The sequence below is a fragment of the Marmota monax genome, unplaced genomic scaffold (genome assembly GCF_021218885.2).
Source record: "Marmota monax isolate L192 unplaced genomic scaffold, Marmota_monax_Labrador192_F-V1.1 WCK01_AAM20220418_F8-fsc00002, whole genome shotgun sequence".
NCBI lineage: Eukaryota > Metazoa > Chordata > Mammalia > Rodentia > Sciuridae > Marmota > Marmota monax.
In genome coordinates this window covers 27,885,215-27,907,868 of record NW_026693571.1, presented here as the reverse complement: position 1 = coordinate 27,907,868, position 22,654 = coordinate 27,885,215, and the positions used below count along the sequence as shown (strand labels likewise).

The 22,654-nt window shown below is 36.8% G+C and overlaps 2 protein-coding genes across 5 annotated transcripts in view; one reads left to right on the top strand and one right to left on the bottom strand.

Moving 5' to 3' along the window:
• The window catches only part of Herc3 (HECT and RLD domain containing E3 ubiquitin protein ligase 3), a 132,401-nt gene that overhangs the window by 93,564 nt on the left and 16,183 nt on the right, over positions 1-22,654 (top strand). For 3 of the 4 annotated variants that reach the window (XM_046458855.2, XM_046458854.2, XM_046458856.2), the window contains 3 exons: positions 107-273; positions 4,345-4,411; positions 5,270-5,352. In XM_046458855.2, the coding sequence (XP_046314811.1) occupies positions 107-273; positions 4,345-4,411; positions 5,270-5,352 (317 nt within the window). Of the gene's footprint in view, positions 1-106; positions 274-4,344; positions 4,412-5,269; positions 5,353-9,818; positions 14,467-22,654 lie in introns of those variants that run through there. The other variant, XM_058583858.1, reaches the window with a different exon arrangement.
• Nap1l5 (nucleosome assembly protein 1 like 5) lies at positions 17,078-19,083 on the bottom strand. Its single transcript, XM_046458858.2, has one exon. It carries the CDS (start codon positions 18,945-18,947, stop codon positions 18,372-18,374), a length of 576 nt encoding a protein of 191 aa, XP_046314814.2. The 5' UTR covers positions 18,948-19,083; the 3' UTR covers positions 17,078-18,371.

Below are 22,654 nucleotides of genomic sequence, written 5' to 3'. Positions count from 1 at the left end.
TGATCTTTATTACTTTATGCTGAAACTTTTCAGGTAAATAGTAGAGTGTTTTAAGGGCTGCAAATGCTGCATTTATTTTTTAACACATTTATGTACATTCTAAAAGTGTTTTGTAGAGCACAACTGGTTTCACTTGATTGGCATAACCTGTGGACTAGCTATCTACAACTCCACCGTGGTTGATCTCCATTTCCCGTTGGCTCTTTACAAAAAATTACTGAACGTAAAACCTGGCTTGGAAGATTTAAAGGAACTGTCACCCACTGAAGGAAGGTACAAAGCTAAAAGATATGCAGATGGGTGTGAGGAACTGATTTAATTGCCTTTGGCTCAGGGAGTAAAGGCTGAAAGTACCATATGCATAAGTTTGAGTTTATGGAACCCTCATAGTCCATTGTATGTGCTTTGCTTAAGCTGTAGCCGCACAGCTAGTTTCTAGAAGCACTATCTTTATCACTTTTAAGGACAGAGGAAAAAAATAAAAGAGGTTATAGCTGCCCAGAAAGACAACATCTCTGCTTTCTTATCCTAAAACAAATATTTGAACCTTTTGAAACTTGTCATAGTACAGAGAAAACAGAGGGAATATTTGAAAAAGGAGACTTTAAAACAAAAGTTTATTGGCATGTAATTCACTTACTATACAGTATCCATTTAAAGAATACAGTTCAGTGACTTTATTATATCCAGAGTTTATGACCATTCCATAGTCACTTTTAGAATATTTTCATCACCCTACAAAAAAACAACAAAACCTGGCACTCCTTTGTCATCATCTATGAGCATCTTCATACTCCAGCTCTAGGCAACCACTTATCTACTTCCTGCCTTGTCAGCTTGCTTGTTCTGGCTATTTTACACAAATGGAATCATACAGTATGTGGTTCTGCATATATGCATACACACAGCATAATTTCAAGGTTTATCTATGTTGTAGCATGAATTTTTATTTCATTTTTAATTTCCAAATAAATCAGTTGATGGACATTTAGGTTGTTTCTATTTGGGGGCTATTATAAATAATACTGCTGTGAACTTTTGTGTATAAGCTTTTGTGTAGACATAAGTTTTAATTACTATTGGTATATACTAGGAATGGAATTTTTGGTTCATAGTTCTATATTTAGCCTTTTGAGAAATTATCAGACTATTTTACAAAGTAGTGAGGCCATGCTCTTATGTCATTTTCTTTCTGAATCTTAAAGCCCCCTGTATTCTTGAGTTTCTCTACATTGATTCTTTTGGTACCAAGTTTTGAACCTAGGGGTGCTTAATCACCGAGCAACATCCCCAGCCCTTTTAATATTTTATTTAGGGACAGAGTCTTGCTGAATTGCTTAGGGCCTCACTGAATTGCTTAGGGCCTCGCTAAATTGCTGAGGCTAGCTTTGAACTCACATCCTACTGTCTCAGTCTCTCAAACTGCAGGGATTACAGGTGTGTGCCGCCATGCCCAGCTCTATATTGATTTTTAGTCAACATAAGATCAAGTACATAAAAAGACAGCTTTAGCAGGGAGAGAACATCATCTTTTATGGCAAAAGGAAGGTGGTCTTTAAGGTAAAAATGAGACTGTTAACATCTCTGGTACAAACACCAGAACTGAGAAATCATCAAGGGTAGGAGGGGTTGGAACACTTAGAAAGAGAAAATTTAGAAGGAATTAAAAAAAAAAAAAAAGGCAGAGAAGAACCAGGCAGTGTTAATTTTTTGATTACTAAAAGAGAAGGCTGGAGAATGACAGAAGTGTGTGCTATTTGCTTTGCCAGATTGGCTGAGAATTATATATTTTAAGTAATGATTTTGGCTGGTTAACCTGGTAACAGATTAAATTCCACATTAGGAATTTTCATTCTGGGCAACTCTTGATGGAATTGCAAGAGAGAAGCTCACTAAAGAAGAAAGTGTGAATGAGGTCTAGTTTTAAGAATGTATTCCCTTGGGAGTTGGGATATGATTACTATTGATATAAACACATTCTTCTTTTAAGAGTACATTTTTTTTCTTGCCAGAGATGGTGGCGCACTTCTGTAATCCCAGAAATTCAGGAGGCTAAGGCAGGAGGGTGGCAAGTTTGAGGCCAGCCTGGGCAACTTAATGAAACCTTGTCTCAAAATAAAAATTAAAAGTGGGTTAGGGTTGTGGCTCAATGGTAGAGTGCTTGTCTGTGTTTGATCCTCAGCACCACATAAATAAATCAAATAAAGGTATTGTACACATCATCTACAACCAAAATTTTAAAAGGGCTGGGGATGTAGCTTAGTTCTAAAACGCCTCTGGGTTCAATCCCCAGTACTACCAAAAAAAAAAAAAAAAAGGTACGTTTCTTCAGTGTTCATTAGTTCATTTATTAGATAATAAAGTATCTTTATGATATAGTGCCTATTGCATTAATAAGCCATTAAGTGGTGCCAACCATAATGCCAAAAACTATAAACCTGAATGGTAAAGTCCCCAAAGTCCAAAATTTTGAAAATTTCAGTCCTCGAAGATTGAAATCCTGAAAACCACAATTCCTGTTGAGGCCAAAAAAAGAGAAAGAAAGCAATATAACAGGGATGGGTAGAAATCTAGATTCTGGAATATAATTAATGCATTTACTTTCTCTCTCCTACTGGAGATTGAATCCGGTGCCTTGTGCATGTTAGGCAAGCATTCTACCATTGAGCTACACTCCCGGGCTTTAGTCCATTTTCAGTCATCAGCAGGATACTTGCATTGTATTAGGCATAATGAATGCCTAGGAACCTGGTAAAGATGTGTCTGTGAAGGTGTTTCCAGAGATTAATGTGTGTCTGAGTGGATGAGGTGGAAAAGATATGCCCTCAGTGTGGGTGGGCATTGGCCAAGCCAGCCACTGGTAGGGGTGGGCCCTGGAGAGAACAGGTACTGAGAGCCAGCTGTTCTGAGATGGGACAGTAGAACTGTAGGCTCACTGGCCTCAGGACTCTAGGACCTATACCTGCAGCCTTCAGGCTTTTTTACTTTTTTTTCGCCCCCCTCCACTATTTTAAGTTGTCAGCATGATTTTCTTTACAATTCTCTATGCTTATGTATATTTCATCATTGCATGATTTCCAATACTGTATGTATAAATCATGCAGAGACTTCGAGAGTTTATTCATTTTATGCAATTTTTTTGTAAATTGGACTCCATGAAAGTATATTATCACAACATTGACATTGTGTTAGCATTCTGCATGTACATAAAAAATCTTGAAATTTCCTCAGTAAATGAAGAGATCTCCTTTTTGCTCACCTGCATTTGTAAATTTCTCAAAGTCTTAGTTCTTTGGGTTGCTGTAAATGTAGTGATGACCCATTGCAGTTTTTGATCCATCTCCTCAAAAGACTTAGGTTTTTTGTTACCATAGTTTAAATGGCTGCAGCTATAAAGCTGGATGCTCATAATTACCAATCATCATAATCTGTTTATATACGTCATTTTTTATCTATATCTTTATAAATGTTTTGTTTTCTTGTAACTATAATACTTGTACAAATTTTTTTTATTTATTTGAGTATGTGTGCTTGCAAAAATATGAGCATTATTGCCAATTTGTTTTTTTTGTGTGTAAAGTGTACTGTTTTTGTTTCTCAAACAAAGAAGTACAAATAAATATCTTAGATTTTGGGGTTTGTAGCTCAGTAGTAGAACACTTGCCTAGCATCCATGAGGCCCTGGTTTCTATCCCCAGCACCACAATCAATCAAATTGGCTTTTTAAAAATGTGTGTATAAATACTTTCATTAATTTTTTTTTCCCTGCAGTGCTGAGGATCAAACCCAGGGCTTGTGCATATACTAGGCAAACATGTTTACTAATGAGCTATACCCCAGCCCTAAAATTTTTAAAATTATTTTTTTCAGAATTATATTTTTTGGAATTTTAGACATTAGAGATTTTGATCTTTCAGGATTTCAGCATTAGAGATTACAGTGTTTGGGATTGTGTCTTTTGAGATTATAGCTCATAGCCACTATTAATATTCCAAAATTGATGAGGTAAACTTCTGGCTTTTTTTTTTAAATGAAGGTTGGATTATTTTACTAATGCAAATGGGCAGAAGGCAAGTCTTTAGGACCATTTAGTACCACATCTTCATGTATATACTTCCAAGCAATACCAGGGTTAAGAGAACACAAGTATGTCATATAAAAATCCATCTGAATAATTGTCTTCAATTCATAGGTACATAGTTTTCTGTTAGTCTAAACTCGATGTTCTGTCTAGAATGTTCTTGCTTAGTTTTTCCTCGCAAACATTCTGGACATATAAGTGAGTTTAAAAACTCTATTACAATGCCTGATATGCCTCTTTTCCTTTTGTTATTCTATGATTAGGAGTCTTCAAGAGCTTTTGGATTACCCTGGTGAAGACGTTGAGGAAACTTTCTGCCTCAATTTCACAGTAAGAATTCCTATACTTGGGTTGGGGCTGTAACTCAGTGGCAGAGCACTTGCCTAGCACATGTGAGGCACTGGGTTCAATCTTCAACACTACCTAAAAACAAATAAAATAAAGGTATACTTTCCATCTATAACTACAAAAAAAATTTAAAAAGAATTCCTGTACTTAGCAAATGTGGCTTGATGACGTGGTACATGCGTGCAATACCAGTGACTCAGGAGGCTGAGGCAGGAGGATCACAAGTTCAAAGCCAGCCTCAACAACTTCGCAGGACCCTAGGCAATTTAGCAAGATTCTGTCTCAAGATAAAAATGTTTTTAAAAGGACTGGGGATGTGGTTCAGTGGTTAAGTGCCCCTGGGTTCAACCACCCAGTACAAACAAAAAACAACAACAACAAAAATTATGTCTCTCTTTCATCATGCTTAAAAGTCATAGTTAACATTAGTTCCTCTCCAAATTAAACAACAAAGTTAGATTTCCCTGAATCAAATTATTTTACTCATAGTATCTTGTGTTATAGGAGTTCAGTAAGTATGTTGGATAAAGGGTTAATCTGTGCACTTAGGAAAATTATAAAAGCATTAATTCTCTTTACTTCAGACACAGCCAGTGTTTTTCTTTTCTAGAGTTCATGCCATTTTCTTATAGATTACATTTATTGTCAACTCTGTAACTTAAAATTTGTTTTTAAAGGTGCTGACACTTTCTGACTCGTATTCTTAATCCTCTCCCGTGAATTTTCTGAGATAATAGCCACTAAGTTAAAGTTGTTCTGAAGGCGTGTCTCAGTAATTTGGGTTCTAGAAAGGTAAGAGGTAAACAGAATTGAAGCATGTCTTTTCTGCCTTAAATGTAGATCTGCCGAGAAAGCTATGGAGTAATTGAACAGAAGAAGCTGATACCTGGGGGAGACAAAGTGACTGTGTGCAAGGATAACAGGTTAGTCCTGACCTCAGACCAAAAACATGGCTGTTTTATTTTTCTGCAGTTTGACTTTTAGTTAAAAATTATGTTTTAATCCCTTTGCAGAAGAGATAAGGGTGATAGAACAAGAGTTTGCAGATTATGGTGAATTTTTAATAGCAAAACAGACACCAGACCTGGATTTAGGGAATGACTGTTTAGTTCTAGATCTAAACCTTATTAACTTTGACCCTGAGCAAGTCATGTGAACTGTTTTCTCTTTCATCTATAAAATGGGAATTATAATATTTGTCCTGTCTACCTCATAGGAAAGTAAATGTCATAAAAATTTGGGGATATAGAGGAAAAATCAACTCAAACTGTTTTATCCCATTATATTTTCACAACAAGTTACTTTTGTGATCCTAAAAAGTATGAGAGTTTTTCCCCTTACCGGTTAGCAAGCAGCTAATTCTGCATCAGATACCAGCTGCGTGTCCTGTATTTCAATTGAATTCTGACACTCTCTACCTAGAGATATTGTTAGATCCCATAGGTTAAGGGCTCATTCCCCAAGGCAGCCCTCTGTTCCCCACTTGAGATGGCAATCACAAGCCCCCTGTAGTTTTATCTGTGCTTCTGACTCACTGCTTTGATGAATTTGTTTAAGCAGCTCATAGAGCTCAGAAAAATAGTTATGTCTACTGGTTTATTATAAAGAATATTACAAAGGATGGTGATGCATAGTGTGAGTTATGGCAAAAGTGAGCTTCCATGCCCTCTCTGTTACCTTCCAGTAAGCGCCACATTTTTAGCTATCTGGAGGCTCTCTGAACCTTGTCCTTTTAGATTTTTTGGAGACTCCTTCACATATATAATGCTGATAGACTGGGTAGGAAACTGAGCAAGGCCTGTCTGTTCAGATTTTTCTTGGCCTGTCTGTACAGCATTCCATCCTCCCAGTTAGGAACAGAACCCCTTATACATAGGGATATTAACATGTACTATCAAACAAGGTAGGTCAGAGAAAAGCAGCAAAAATTCGAGTTTTTATGATCTGCCTTAGGGAACCAGAATTTGTAAACAAAACCATAGTGTGTATTTATCATATCACAAAGTGCTTACTTATTACTGTTATCCTACTAATGGAGAATGTATAATATAGGTTTTAAATTTAGTTATTTTTTGCCTCATGAAAATTCAGGATTGATATTTTCAGGATGATTCACAGTCTGAGTTATCCCTTTAGAGGGATAACTTAGAGGGATAAGTTACTCAATTTTTTTTACTTTTGTATTAAACCAGTTATCTGCATACACATTAATTAATTCACTTTATAAATACTTGAGAGCCTATTGTGTGCCTGGTATGTTGCTGAATATTGGAGATGAGTAACTTCTGTCCTTAACTTCTCTGTCCTTGAGAATCTCAAGATGAGATGGAAAGGGTGGATGTACATGAATGATTATGATGGATTATGATATGTGTGACAGGATTTATAGGTCAAGTGCCATGGAACTAAGGTGAGAGGCTATAATGCTTTTACTCGATGTCAAAGGATTCAAGTGTGAGGAATAATTTTAGGCACAGGGAATAACATGAGTCAGGACTCTCAAGGTCAACACATGATAAAGATTGTTCAGTTCTTGTGGTGTGTGGGATAAGACTTGGATGGATGATGGTTGTGATAGTGTCAGAGTGAAGGTTATCAAGAGGTTGGATGGGACTGGATTGGGTTTATGTAAGTTTTAGAAAGATAACTTCAGTGGCCATATGGACATAGAAAAATAACTTTAGCTATATGGAGATAGACCATGTGCATGGAAGCCCATAGGAGGCTGTTAAGGTAATTGAGGTAAAGAATGGACATAGTAGGAATATTAAGTTGGATATATAATCAACAGGCAAGTGTCTGATTATACATTGATTGTACAAATGAGGCGTGTTTTGATAACAATTACGAGGCTTCTAATTTGGACAACTTACTAATAGGGAACAGACTGTAAAGCAGGTTTGAGGTGGGGGAAGTTCCATTTAGAATATGTTGCTTTTGATATATTGGCTTGATACCAAGGTGATTATACTTAAAACTGAAAGCATATATGTATTTTAAGAAAGAAGTCTTACACGATTATTTTGTTTAGTTACTTACGCCATTCCCAATCACCAGTGAATTTGAGGTCATTTACAATGAGAACCACAAAGAAAGAGGCCATGAAGGGCTGGGGTTGTGGCTCAGCGGTAGAGTGCTTGCCTGGCGCAGGCAAGGCTCTGGGTTCGATCCTCAGCACCACATAATAAATAAAGAAAGAAAGAAAGATCAAGGTATTAAAAAAATTTTAAAAAAGAAGCCGTAAAGCAAAATAAATAAAAAACAAGGACAAAGAAAATGTGCATTCTCAAATGAGCTGTACAATTAGAATAAAATGCAGACCCTTTAGTTGAGAATTTGAGCATCATAGGCATACAGGGCTGAGGTAATACTTCCTGGCTTAGAAAAAAAGCATGTGGGGGAGGATTGGGTATATGAAAGAATGGCAGTCTCCAACAGGAAGGGCTATGAGTGAGGAAGCCTTTACAGGGGAAAGCAAAAGATCATTTAAATTGTGACGCAAGTACAGAAACTGGGTTCTATTTGTAAGCATGTTAGGGAATTATTTTTTTAATTTCTAACACTGATCTTTAGTTGGCATCTTACTCTAAATAATTGCAAGATATAATTAGAAATCCTATAATATTCGCTGTATCCATATTTACTCTTGAGTTTTGGTTTCCTTCCATAACTCTTTCCTTTTGAAAATAGAAATGATAGAAGAATGGGTAGACTTCTTTCATCCTTTGACAGTTTTAAAAATAACTAGAAGCTAGTGCAGATTCACTATCCTATACCTGAAATGCTTCAGATCAGAAGTTTCAGATTTCTAAGTTTTCAGATTTTAGACTATTTGCAGGCATTTTACCAGCAGAGCTACCTAATCCACAAATCTAAAATCTGAAACTTTTTGAACATCATGTTATACTCAAGGTTCCAGATTTTGGAGTATTTGGGTTTCAGGTTTCCAGGTTAGGGGTGCTCAGCTTGTATGACCTAATGTAACTTTAGTAACCATTTTTGTCCTGTAAACCTTCTAGACTATCCAGGAAGCCTTGGCTTTGTGGCGGGGGTGGGGGGTGGGGGGGTGGAGTGTGAGCAATAGTACCAGTTTAGTGAAATGATAAAGAAGCTACCGGACATCCAACAAAAATGGCTTCAGATGATGAAATTATGTTGGTTCTGGAGACCCTAATGTAGAGGCTTGTCTTGTCTCAATTAGATTTTGCAATAAAAAAATCTTTATTTGATAAGAATTTCTTAGAGCTAAAAGCAGTTTTCTTTACATATGTAACATTGGTAGTTTTTAGAATAGCAAGTAATTTATTTTCAGTTCTTTATTTTCTTAATAAGAACAAGCCCATTATCCCATATAGTCTGAAAACGTTTTTAGAATGAGGAAATATATGGCGGATTTATGAAATGGCTAGATTATTAGATTATTTCTTTTCCTAATTTTGGTGATTGCATTATAGCATATGTACCAGCTACATATGTAGATATGTAGTCATGTGCCACATAATGACATTTAGTTCAATGACTGATTGAATATACTGTGGTGATCCCAAAAGATTTTATAATAGACTGACAGATTTCTATCACCTGGTGATATTGCAGCTGTCATAATGTCGTAGTACAGCACATTACTCACACATTTGTGGAGATGCAGTGTATAAGAAGCTTGCTGTGCTGCTGCCAGCCATATACAATTACATATGAAACATAATATGCAAATAATAAACAAGTATGTTTGTATATTACTATAATTTTTATCATTATTTTATACTGGGCTCCTACTTACAAAAAAAAAAGTTTACTGTAAAAGTGTATGCCACGTTACACTTGCAGCAGCTTCAGGCATTTTGTGTTTACCATGTCTCTTGATTGTATCAAGAGGTCATGTCAAATGACTGTCTTGTCTTGTGTGAGAATACTTTGATATTCACTCAACAATGAGCCCATCTGGTGCATTATGTTGAGCGTCTCCCTGTCATTAAGCAGAGTGTGGCCTACAGCTTCAGTCTTGCAAAGGATGTGTTAGCTTTTGCATCAGGTTTTAGAAAAGATAACATGTATATCATTTGTAAGATGCTAACAATGGGATATGCAGGCAGTCTGAAGAAGGGAACACTGAGAATGTCTTCCTGCTCTGGTGAGTCAACGTGCTCTGACAGTGCACTGGGTGGGAAAGAGAGTGAACTAGTGCAGGTATAGGCAATTTGTGACATAGTCTGTAATTGAGACATTTCTTGGGTCTTATAATTCCTGTTTGTATTTTTACCAAGTTATTTCTCTTAGCTTACTTTTGTCTCTGTTATTTTTGCTATGTTTTGTCTTTCTGAGTTTTTCCTCTTTGTCTCTGCTTCTCTCTCTTCCTGTCACTCTCAATGTCTCTCTCCTTATTCAACAGACATTTCTTTGAATCAACAGTTGAATTGACTCAACAGTTGGAACACAAACTATGCAGGAATACTGAAATATAACAGTTTATTTAGGGTGATAATCTCGTCTCATGCAACCATAAATGGAACATGAAGACTAAATTGAGTGGTCAAATCTGAAGGCGTTCAGAGAATTCAACTTGAACAGATGCAACTAGGAGAACAGATTGGGGATAGAGTTAGGTTTAGAAGCCTACTAAGATTTGAATGCTAGAAAGTAGAGAAATGGACATAAAAATGAAAGCTTTGTAAAGTGATGCATAAATCTGGGTTGCTATTTTAAGCAGAGAACAGTAAGTTAGAGATGGGTGTTGGGCAGGAACTTTACTGGCAAAAGCTTTATTTGAACAACTGACATTGGCTTAGCTGCAGGATTAGATTACAGAACTGATAATTAAAGAAATGAGACTTCATTCAGCAGATAATAAGAAGCCACCATTATTTGCTAAGCTTAGGTGTTACACTATAAAACCTTGTCCATGGATCTTTTTTTCAATCTCCACTATTGCTGGCATATGTGTGGTCACGGACATTGCTCAACTCTGCTTTCACTGACTCTGAGAATTTAAAAATTTTTTTTTTATTATTCGGTGCTGGGGGTTGAACCCAGGGGTTTGCACATGCTAGGCTATTTGTTTTGTTTTGTTTTGTTTTAAATTCAGTGGAATTAATGATCACTGGCCCATCATGTTATTTATTTAAAAGTCATGCTGATTTTCTTTTCTATCCCTTTTTAGTTGTATGCCTTTCATTGACTTTAGAACTGCTCTTACAGAGCACCTATGATAAAGATGTTCTGCTAACACATATGTTATTTTAATTATAATACATAAATAATACATATTTTAATTTAAAAATTATACATAAATCCAAAAGTACTTTTAAGGCAACAGAAAGAAAAATAAGCTCAGTTTAACCTCTTGTACTCTCACAACACAGATTACTTATGTGACCCCAAAAGGTGTGGGGTTTTTGTCCCACTAGTAAGCAAGCAAGCAAGCAATGAATTCTGCAGCATACCAGCTGAGCACTCTGTAATCCAAGGAGAGAATGTCAGATCCCACAGGTTGGGGGGCTTCTCTGTCAGGTGCCAGTTGCAAGCCCCAGATTGTTTTACTTGTACCCCTGACTGACTAGCTTATAAGTCAAGGTTCCTACAACCTCCTACTTGGGTTCAATTAATTTACTTGAGCAAGTCATAGAACTCAGAGAAACACATATGCACATTTACTGATTTATTATAAAGGATGTTAGAAGGGATATAAATGAAGAGATGCATAGGATGAGGTGTGAGACACAGCGTGGAGCTCCCATGTGTTCAACTGTCCAGAAGTTCTCTGAACCCTGTCCTTTTGGGTTTTGATGGAGACTTCATTTATTTTATTTATTTATTTTTATATGGTGCCGAGGACTGAACCTAGTGCCTTGCATATGCTGGGCGAGCACTCTTCTGCTGAGCCACAACCCCAGCCCTAAGACTTCATTATATAAGCATGACTGAAGCATGGTCAACCATGTAGAAATGTGATTGGATAAAAAGGGTATGATTTCATGCCAAGAGACTGAGTAGGGAAATCCAGCAAGGCCCATCTTCTTGCCTGTCTGAGCAATATTCCCTTCTTCCAGGAATGGGGCAGGACCCTTTCTGGAATCAGGGTCTTATGATTTACTATCAGATGAGTCAGAGGATTTTTTCTTCCTTTTTTTGTTTTTGAGGCAGGGTCTCCCTGTGTTGTCTCGGTGGTCTCAACTCTTGAACTCAAGTGATCTTCTTACTTTATTGCTGTGATTATAAATTTGCCGCATCATGGCCATGTTTGTTTGTTTGTTTCTAAGAACCTGCCTTGGGAGACAGAAATAATTTCTTAGATGGAAAAAGGGCAGGGGAGGGACTGTGACTGTGGCTCAGCCGTAGAGTGCTTGCCTTGCACTTGTGAGGCACTGGGTTCAATCCTCAGCACCACATAAAAATAAATAAATAAAATTTATTTTTGTGTCCATTAAATAAGGAGGGGGGCAGGGGAAGGCCAGAGAGAGATTTTTTTGTTCTAAGGCTTGTTTCTACAGACTAAAGCACTATAACATTGTGGTCTTTAACCTTTTTTCTCTAAAACTATTCTGAAGCTGTGGCAGACCAAGGACAAAAGGAAAAAATCTTTTAATCTTATAATACTAGTTATTTAGAAAATATCTAGGGCTATGAGCACTATACAGTGACTATGAGCCAAAACCAAAATATATATAAGATCACAAAAAGGAGCCCATATTATTTATCTTGTATTAGAAAACTCCATATTTTTTTGTTACTGTGACTTACTAAGTAATAGTTTTCGAAAGTTTTAAAAGTCTTTGTACAATAAAATATGTGGTTATGTTACATATTGCCAAGCAAAGTAGGGATTCCCGATACACTATATTTGAGATTAACATATGGAACCACTTCTGTGTTAGGTAGAAATTTAGGTTCTGGCTTTTCAGGGTCACTAGCACTCACTAAGCACACAGTGAGCTCATCCATACAGTGTTAGTCACTGTTTACTTGTTTCTGTGTCACTTGGTGACAGATCCTGTGCTTTCAGTTATCTGTTTATCCTAGTCCAGATTGCTGTAACAAAGTACCATAGATGGGGTGGTTTATAAACAACAGAAATGTGTTTCTCATGGTTTTGGAGGCTGAAAGTCCAAAAATCATGGTGTCAACATTGGTTACATTCTAGTGAGGGTCCTCTTCGAAGGCCAACTACTTATATTCTTGAATGGTGGAGGGCAGTGAGGGGACACAAGCTCTCATGGCTCCTATAAATAGTCCCCTTCAGGAGGGTTCACCCTCATGACTTTATCTGATCCACATTACCTTCCATAGGTTCCACTTTCTTACTACCATCTCATTGGAAGGCAGTGTTTCAACATATGAATTTGGGAGTGGGGGCCACAAACATTCAGCCCATAATACTGTTGAGCAGCTTCCAAGAATCTAATATGGTTACTTCCACACTACTTAATTCAGCTGTTTTCATTAGTGGCAGCCAGAAGAAAAGACATTTGATTTTTATCCCCATTTCATTTTAAGCTGCACAAAACACATCTTATCAGCAAAGTACCTTGAGATCCTGGTAAGAAGGTTTATGAAATGATAAAAGATTAATCGTTATAGCTGCATTCCTTTGCTTGCTATATGCCATAATCTTGTCACCAGGGGTCCTGTATGATATGAATAAGATAAGAAATGAAAAAACTATAGGAATAATATCTGTTGGATTTTTAATTTAGGCATCTATGTACACAGATACTATTGACATTGAAGCTGTTTTCATTAACAGTAAGATATTTGCTGTCATGGCTGCCTTGGAGGGCAATGCCGGAGGAATACCAATTGTGGATCCATAATTTATTTCATTCTATTTGGTCTTAAAATTGCTTTCTATCCTTGGACAAGAACTACACAGTCAAATGAGTTATAGACAACTGGGTAAAGGAATATCTGTGGTTGATGCTGATGTCTGCATCATAGCTAAATCTTGCCACCGCTGTCTTCACATCTGGATAATACTATATCACAAGACTACTCATGTTTAAGTATTTATTATATGCTATATTGGTGTTATTAACACTAATTAAAAACTCACATATTGTTATAAATCCCCCCAAATTTACTTTGATTTGATACGATTAAATTAATCACAATTGCTGTCCTTCTGTATGTTCCCCTGTATGAGGGAAGTGGGGGAAGAGCGACAATAAACAGTAAAAGGACTAAACACTGAGAAATGCTAGACTTAGTAAGGTAAATGCTCCATAGGGTACCTGTGAATAAAACTTAACGCATGACAAACACTTCTTTCTCCTTAAGATCTGGGGCTATAGCTCAGAGGTGGAGCACTTGCCTAGCCTGTGTGAAGCGCTAGGTTCGATCATCAGCACCCCATAAAAATAAATAAATAAAATAAAGGTATTGTGTCCATCTACAACTAAAAATATTTTTTAAAAATCTATTGAGGTTAGAATTCTGATTAACTTCAGTTAACTTCTCATGATAGTATATGAGAGGTGCAGTCTTTAAAGTCTGCATTACATTTGTACTGGATTGTTACAGGAACAGCAGATAATTGAGATGCCAGTAACACTTCCTTAGTGCTTACCATGTGTCAGGCACTATTTTAAGTGTTTAACAGGTAAGCCTCCCCACTTCACAGATGAGGAAACTGAGGCACAAAGAGGCATAGGTTACTTGGTCAGGGTTACACAGCGGGAAGTCCAGGATTCAAAACCAACTGTTCAGCTTAGTGCTCCCTGAGCATCGGTGTACTACAACTGAGAGCCAGAGTTCCTGTATCCTTCTCCCCCGGGAAGAAAAATTATTGTAAAGAGTTTGCTGTTTTACCAAGCAGGCTATGTAATTTTTTGAAAACAAGGTTGGCTTAGTTAAAACATACTGTATGTGTATGAAATTGAATGTCTGAATTTTTAAACAGGTATAGGGACAGTGCTTATATAGTATTAAAATGTTACAAAATATTTATGGACATCTTAATAATAGTTGTACAGTCTGTTGTGTTAATGTGTTATTTTATTTGGATATTTGGCTTGTATGTTTTTTTATTTCCCTTTTTTCTCTTTTATGTGTAAAGGTGTTTTTTTTTTTTTTGCTTTTAAAATTGTTTTTTTAATAAGATTCCAAGGATGAAATAAAATGTATAGCATTTTGAATGTGTTGACAGATATTTTTGCTAAATTAATTTTGCTAATGAATTGTACTTTTTTATACATCATCAGTGTATGAGAATATCCATGTCACTAAAACCTTATATTGTGGTATTCTTTCTTTACCAAAAAGTAGATAAGAAATTCAATTTCATTAATTTTTTTATATATAGGATACCTTACATATTCTGCACAACATTGATCCCTTTTTCTGCTATGTCTATTTCTAAAATATTTTTTTAAACAAATAAGAGGTGGTATCCATGCAACATCATTCAATGTGCGAAATGCCCCTGAATTTTTTCTTTAAAATGGCTAATTTTATATTAAGTGGATTTCACCTTAATAAAAGAAGAAAAAAGAAAAAAGCATTTGTGTCGTGTGTGTCCAATGTATCTGTGTATGAAATTCGCAAGCAGAGAGAGCTGCTGTGCCCTGCTTGCACAGTAAGCATCAGAGTGCTGCAGTTTTACATGTAATGCATGCTGCCCTTCTTTCTGCTGTTTTGTGCTTTGTTGACTAAGTTTGGCCTAAAATGGGTTAAAAATGGTTTATTGATTGATAGTATTTGATTGGCTTTGAAGGGAGGGTATCTTGCTAGCTGTTAACTTGCAGGTTTTATGACTGACAGACAAACTATCAAATAAGTACTCTGGGATCAGCCAAGTTAGGAAATGGTGGAAACATTATGCATTAAGAACTGCATCATAAACATCCCCGTATCCTTGAAGGAGTGAAAACCCAAGAGCTAAAGCCCTTATAAAAGAAAGACTGCTGATCAGAGAACACCCTGGGGAACTTGTGTCTCAAAAGCTTGCTAGAGCCCTGTTTCTCCTAGTGCTGCCGCCATATAGGAATGTGTCTTTCCATTTCAGTATCTTATTTTCTCCTTTTAAAGTAACCTACTTATATCCTTTATATATTTTTATAAAACACCTGATTTTCATATGGTTCATACGAACTATTACATTGACTATTAGCTCTTTTTGAGCCCATTGAAATATAATTATAGATTTGAATATAAATCACATTGAATATAATTATAGATTTGATTCCCAGTTTGTTATTTGCATTTGAAAATGTTGAGTATATGTATAATTTTTTATAATTTCCTAATTTCTGTGTTGTCCTTTTGGTTTTATGCCATGCTTAGACTTTACATGTTCAGTAATTGATAAATATTTAGTGTATTTTCTTCAATTAAAATTTTTTTGTCCATTAAAGTCTATATTACTAAGTTTTCTTAGCTATTCTAATGAGTAAGCATGAGGGGTATATGTTAATAAGTTCCACATCAAGTTTGAGTTTTGATGGATTGTGACAAATTAAAGGTTAATTTGAGAAGAACTAACATATATTTTTTATTTCTATCTTACAATTCAAAGGCCTATGTTACATTTGTGAAGGCCAATGTTTATTCTTTTCACATAGGTTATATATAATTTTTTTATCAGAAGTTGGTATAAATATTTTTGTCTTACTATTTCTACTGTGAAATCCTTTTCCATATATTTTGATTATTTTTAATAAAAATTTTTGTTATCTGATAGCCAGATCAGTTATCAGACGATTATCTAATAGTTTTTCAGCTGATTCTCTGGGTTTTCTTTATATAAATAATCATATGCCTGCAAAATTTTTTTCCCATTATTATTAGCATTTCAATTATTTTTTATCTAATAGTTTTTCAGCTGAATGGGTTTTCTTTATATAAATAATCATATGTCTGCCAAGTTTTTTTTCCCTAGTAAGAAGATCCTTTATTAGTATTTTAATCAATTTTGCTTTTTACTGGATCCATAAAAATATTAAATGAGAATCTCTCATTTCTAGAGATAAGAAATGAATATTTTATTAGTTTTTTCTTTGCTTTGTTAAAATAATCATGATTTAAGATAATCATGACTTATGTAATGTTATTTTAATTTTCTTTTAAATTAAAAGGAAATTTTTAATTTCTGGCTATCGGGAAGATTAACATTACCCTAGGTGTTTGTACTCACTGTTGTCATTAGCAACAGGTCAGAGCTGCCTTCCATTTCCTACAAAAACAGTCAGCTTTTGCTCCTGCGTAATTTTAACCCTTAAGAAATGGAAGAGATTGGCATCTGATTTTTAAAAATGTTTTTGGAGCCTAGGTTTTTGTTTTGGTTTTTTTCTTTATTCAGAATGTCCAAACATAAAGTTGAAGATAACCATTTTTGTATATTCATAATGTCATGTTAAAGTCTTTTATCCTTTCTGAGAGGAAATCAAAACCTGATTTTATGTTGAAGAAATCAAGTTTATTGAATTTTCTGTATTTCTGAATTAAATGGCAAATTCTTTTCTGATAATAAATAATAAGTAGGGATATAATGATGGCTGTGTTATCCCTTTTGTAATGGGAGGGTTAAATTTTTCTGTAATCATATTGATAATAGCCGAAAATTATCCAGCACTTACTGTTCTATAGGGTTAATGTGTATTAACTCATAAGGGACCATTCCCTTTTATAGATGAGAATATACGCAATAAGAATACCAAGTCTTTTTTTTTTTGAAAATACTGTTTTATTAACACCACAGTGGTAAACAACTTTATGCTTATGGTTTTTTGTAGATCACTGACTGACACATAATTCAAAACCCACAAAGAAGCTAAGAGTCTTTACATTAAATGTGTTCTTTCCTCAAAATCCTTTCTGTATGCCAGTCTATCCTCAAGCAGTAAAATTTGATTATGCACCATTTTATATTTAATATGTCACATTTAAATAGCAAAATAATGAAGGCACAGCTAATACAAGCAAACTTAAACCCTTTCTACTTCTGAGCTGGGGATGGGGGCACACACTTGGATTGGTTCTTCAAGTATATATTTTTTTCCCAAACATTAGCTTCAGTGAGGAGTTCTGATGATTTTCACAGCTACACCCTAAAAGCTACATGACAAAGACTTCACAAGGATCAAACTACATAACACTGGGTACACATGCTTTACAGAATTTGCTACATTCTACATCTCTTCAAGTAAATTAATATTTCTACAATTCTAGGTAAAGTGACTTAAAACATTTAGGGTAATTTTTACGCCTTTGTAAAGACACTACCAAGAAAACACTTAAACATGAAACTGTAACTAATGAATACATATGTTGACAATATTATACATGTTATACACTCTCCTTCTTGAAACCATGTTTTGCTCTAGATCCAAATATTCAGAACATTTTTCAGAAATTGAAATGGCAGTTTTCCTGGCCTCATTAGCAATAGTCTCATGATCTCCATCGCAGGCTTCCTCCACACAGTCTCTCACCGTCTCTCCTCTGACGTGGTAAAGCTGATGTCGGGGTTGCAAAAGCAAAGTCTTAAAAGATGACGTCTTTCTTGGGTTTGCTTTCTCTGCATTGGGAAATGTAAGGACTAAAGAAGAATTAGTATGGAGAATGCAGTACAGTTTGGCTGGGGTTGTTCCATGGGTAGGGTAATGGTCGCGTTATGAATGGATTTCAAAGTGACGTACTTTCTTTTACATCTGCTGACACCCATTGCAGCCTCAGTCCCAGTCCTCACAGATCATGAAAAAACCATTTTAAGCCTAATTTGGTATTCTTCGACATCTTTTGATACCTTTGTTGTGTTCAAAATGAAAGTCAAATTTGAAATGGGCTGACCAGAATCGAATTGCTTCAATTTAAATTATTTAGGAATGTCAGAATAGATTCACATTGTATTTTTGGTCAAAAACCTGAGCCTTTTACAGTCCACCAATATTTAAAAGAAAAAAAAATGGGTTGTTGTTTACGGCGACTTTCTCCGGGTGATCTCTGCCCCCTCTTATTTCTTGGCGTCATCAGGCATCTCGGCATGGTGACTGTCATCTCTCACCCGCGCGGCCGCCCCCGCGGCTGCCGCAGCCTCCTCCTCCTCCTCCTCCTCGCCCTCCTCCTCCTCTTCCTCGTATTCCTCCTCCTCCTCTTCCTCCCCCTCCAGGGTCCATGCACAGCCCTCCATTTCTCCGGTGAGCTCCTGGATCTTGGCGAGTAGGGGCTTATAGATGTCATTATACTTTTTCTCCAGAGCCTGAAATTCCTTATCAAATTTGGCCTCAATCTTATCGCATCGCTTCTGCAGCTTTTTGAGCGCCAGGACGCGGCATTTCACCGAATTAGGCAGGCTCTCAATAAAGTCATTTTTAGGCTTTGGAGCATTCTCTGCGGGGGTCTGGGGCTCCTCAGCCATCTGAGCAGCCGCGCTGTCACTGTGGCCAGCGGCGCTGTCAGAATCTCCACCCTGCGCACCGCCTTCCGCCATTACCTCCTCAGTTGCCTCGGCTGCCGCCGCTGCCGCCGCCGCTGCCGCCGCTGCCGCCTGGCTGGGCTCCGCAGGTCCCTGGTTCTCCGAGTCGGCCATGATACAGGAGTTGCCGCAGAGGTCTAGGCTGGCTCCCGCAGAGACGCGTGTGCACCCGAGCTGGTCCAGAGAGATCTTGTGGATGGGATGCGGCAAGCGCGGGTGACGAGTGCCGCGGTGGTGACGTCGGCTGCAGCCCCGCCCTTTTAAATCGCGGCACTTGACTGGTTCCTCGCTATCAGCTGATGGTTGTGCGCTCATACTGCACCAGATTCCTCTTGTTGCTACCCTACCATCTCCTCGGCCTTCAAAACCCTCCTATTGGACACCCAGCTCCTAGTTACGCAGATCCCTGCCCCCTACTCTCTGCAGAGCTGGACTGCAAAGGCCAGAGGATGCCTGAGGCACTTTTTCCAGGAACTGCATATTGCCGCATCCTGGTTTTGGCGCACTTCTTTTTCCCTATCTAGGCTCTTGGGTACTTCTATCTGCCAGTACACCTGTCAGCTTTTGCATCTCCCCATTACTGGTGTTGCTCTGTCTTGGTAGTGAGTATATGCCCAGTTCTTCCCGAGGCTGCCTTGATCACGCCCTAAATCCTCTGAATTCATTTCTGGAAAGTGGAAAGCATGGGAGAGCCAGCTCCCTTCTACGTGTGGTATGTGTATGGACTATATCTCTCCATCTAGCTGCCTCCCCATCTCTCACATCTGGTAGCATTTATCCTTGTGACAAGGTAGTCATGGGATGGATCTTGGAAGCGGTTTTGGAACTGTTTGGGTGGAAATCTCAGAGCTTCCGGTATGTTGGTGGATGTTCTAGAAAGTTCCACATTATGGCCTATGGGGAGGAATAAAACTGGAGGAGAGCCAAAGAAAAATAAGACTCTCTAAAGCATAGGGCGCAGGAAGAGGACTTCCCCTTCTCTCTCTTGATTTATGTGTTTAATACTGCTGTACCTGTGTGTATACACACACAGTCATTGTCCCCAAGGCATAACACAGTTCAGCACTGCTCTATGGGTCTTGCTGGTGGTTCGTATCTGAGAGCATTTGCTGGCAGATCTTAAACAGCAAACTCTCGTTCTCTGACAGCAAAGTGAGTAGCATTTTAATTTCTTACCCTGTTATATTTATAACCCAAACCAGAGCTTCTTGAATAAGGATTAGCACACAAAATTTAGGCATAGTAAGCAAAGGATCCTTCCAAGCATTCTTTTTTTAAATTTTTTAAAAATTTGTTTCTTTTAGATATACATGACAGTAGAGTATATTTTGACATACCCACATGGAATATAACGTATTCTAATTAGGATCCCATTCTTGTGGTTGTACATGATTCCTTAGGAATACTTTCATTGCTGATTTAAGTGCTTTTTGGACTTGCTAAAGCTTTAAGCAGTGAATTTTGAAAATCGCTTTCCATCTTTTGATTCTTGTGACTATTAAATTAGTTAATATGTAAATCACTTGGTGGTGATATGGAGCAAGCACCTGATAATGTTTTACAAAATGATTGCATTAACATGCAGAAAATGACATCTATAGTAATCTTTCAGAAATGGACATTTTTTTGTGCCATTTTCCAAAGTAAACATTTATAAAAGGCCAATGTTATTCCCATTAGTCAGTATCCTAGCTGTTTAATGTACTTGTTATTCCCACTAGCTGTGTTATTTTTTTTTTCCTTCTCTTTTTGGTGCCAGGGATTGAGCCCATGGTTTTACCAGTATTAGTTGTGCTTCTGCCACTGAGGTAAACCCTTAGCCCTTATTTTACTTTCTTAATTCTGTTCCAGAAAATTTGCTTTCTCCCTTCCCTGTTACCATTTATAACAGAATTTTATTGTTAAGGCTGAAATTTCAGCCTTAGCCTTGACGGAATTTGATATATTCGTGCATTTACATTTGGTTAGCTGACACTGTATGTATTCTCTCTCCGAGTATTGTATTTATCATCTTTGATGGCTGCAGCCATCTTGAGAATAGGAGTGATTTTTCTCGTTTTGTAGATATCAAGCTTAGAATCAGAAACACAAAATATTCTCTTAATGCATTTATCACTTAATTGACAGAAATGGGTAGGAAGTAGGCCTTCTGATTCTTGTTGTATGGAAATTGTGACAGACTTAAACAAACCAAAAAAACAATTTTAATCAAATCTGTTGACTAACTTAACTTGTTTTAGATATTTCCTTCTCAGCAGACTTTAAGACTTGATGTTAAGCCAGGCTGTTGTTTAAAAGTCTGTTTTATTGAGGTATAATTTACATGCAGTAAAATTCACCCTTTTGGAGTATGCTTTCACAAATGTAGGTATGTAAGCATGATTTATTGTTATTAAGATAGAGGACAGTGGGGCTGGGGTTGTGGCTTAGCAGTAGAGTGCTCGCCTATCCTGTGCGAGGCCCTGGGTTCCATCCTCAGCACCACATAAAAATAAATAAACAAAATAAAGGTATTGTGTACAACTAAAAAATAAATATTTTTTTAAAAATAAAGAGATAAAATAAAGGTATTGTGTCCAACTACAACTAAAAAATAAATGTTAAAAAAAAAGAGATGAGACAATACCATACCCCCCCCCCCCCAAACACAATTCCCTTATAGTTCTTTCTTCACTCCTGGAACTGTTTACTGTTAATAATTCTGTTTTTTCTAGAATGTCAGAAAATGGAATCCTGTAAATTTTTGAGTTCAGCTTTTTTCACTAGCATAATGCATTGGAGATCCATCTGTATCGGCATGTACTTTAGTAACCTAATTATTTCTCATTAATCTTAATACCCTAAAATTCATTCAAATATTAGTTTTGAATATTCACTGAGATAATATGTATCTAAGAACTTCTTGCAAGGATTAGTACCTGGTAAGTACTGTTAGTGGACATTATTAAAGAAAAAATATTTTGAGAGCAATGATAATTGATGTGTTAGAGATGAGAATTTATATGTTAATTTGCTAAGGATGCTGCAGCAAATTACTACAAACTAGGTGGTCTAAACAATAAAAATTTATCGTTTTAATAGTTCTTGAGGTTAGATATCCAAAGTCAAGGTATTTTGTCCGGGTTGGTTCTTTCTGAGGGCTGTGAGGGAATGTTCTGTTCTAAGCCTTACATCTTTTCACATTCTTTTCCTCTAGGTGTGTCTCTGTATGCAGTTTTTCCTTTTTCTAAGTCATATCATGTTAGAGCCCTCCCTAGTAACCACATTTTAACTTGGTTATCTTTGTAAAGATCCTATCTCCCAGTCAATTCTGATTTACAGGGAGTTGGTACTTGAATATATGAATTTGGTAGAACACAAAGTTTATGATGTTCTACCCTGTAGGTCTCCAGAATTCACATCTTCGTCCTCTTTTGTTTGTTTGTTTTGTACTAGAAATTAAACCCAGAGATGCTAAGTTGCTTAGGGCCTTGCTGAGTTTCTGAGGCTGGCTTTGAACTTGTGATTCTCCTGCTTTAGCCTCCCATGTTTCTGGGATGACAAGCATGCAACACCAGGCCTGGCTACCGTGTCCTTCTTAAACACAAAATATGTTCACCCCATTCCAGTATTCTTTTAACACAGTCAACTCTGAGTCCACAATCTCTTTTGTGATGGCTGACTTTATATGCCAATTTAACTAGACCATGAGATGCCGTGATATTTGGCTAATTGTTATTCTGGGTATGTCTGTGAAACAGTTTCTGGATGAAATTAACATATAAATGTGGAGATTGGGTAAAGTGATCATTTTCCCTAATATAAATGGTCTTTATCCAATC

Coding starts and splice junctions, on each gene's coding strand:
- Nap1l5 (XM_046458858.2), bottom strand. CDS start 18,947: ATGGCCGACTCGGAGAACCAGGGACCTGCGGAGCCCAGCCAGGCGGCA.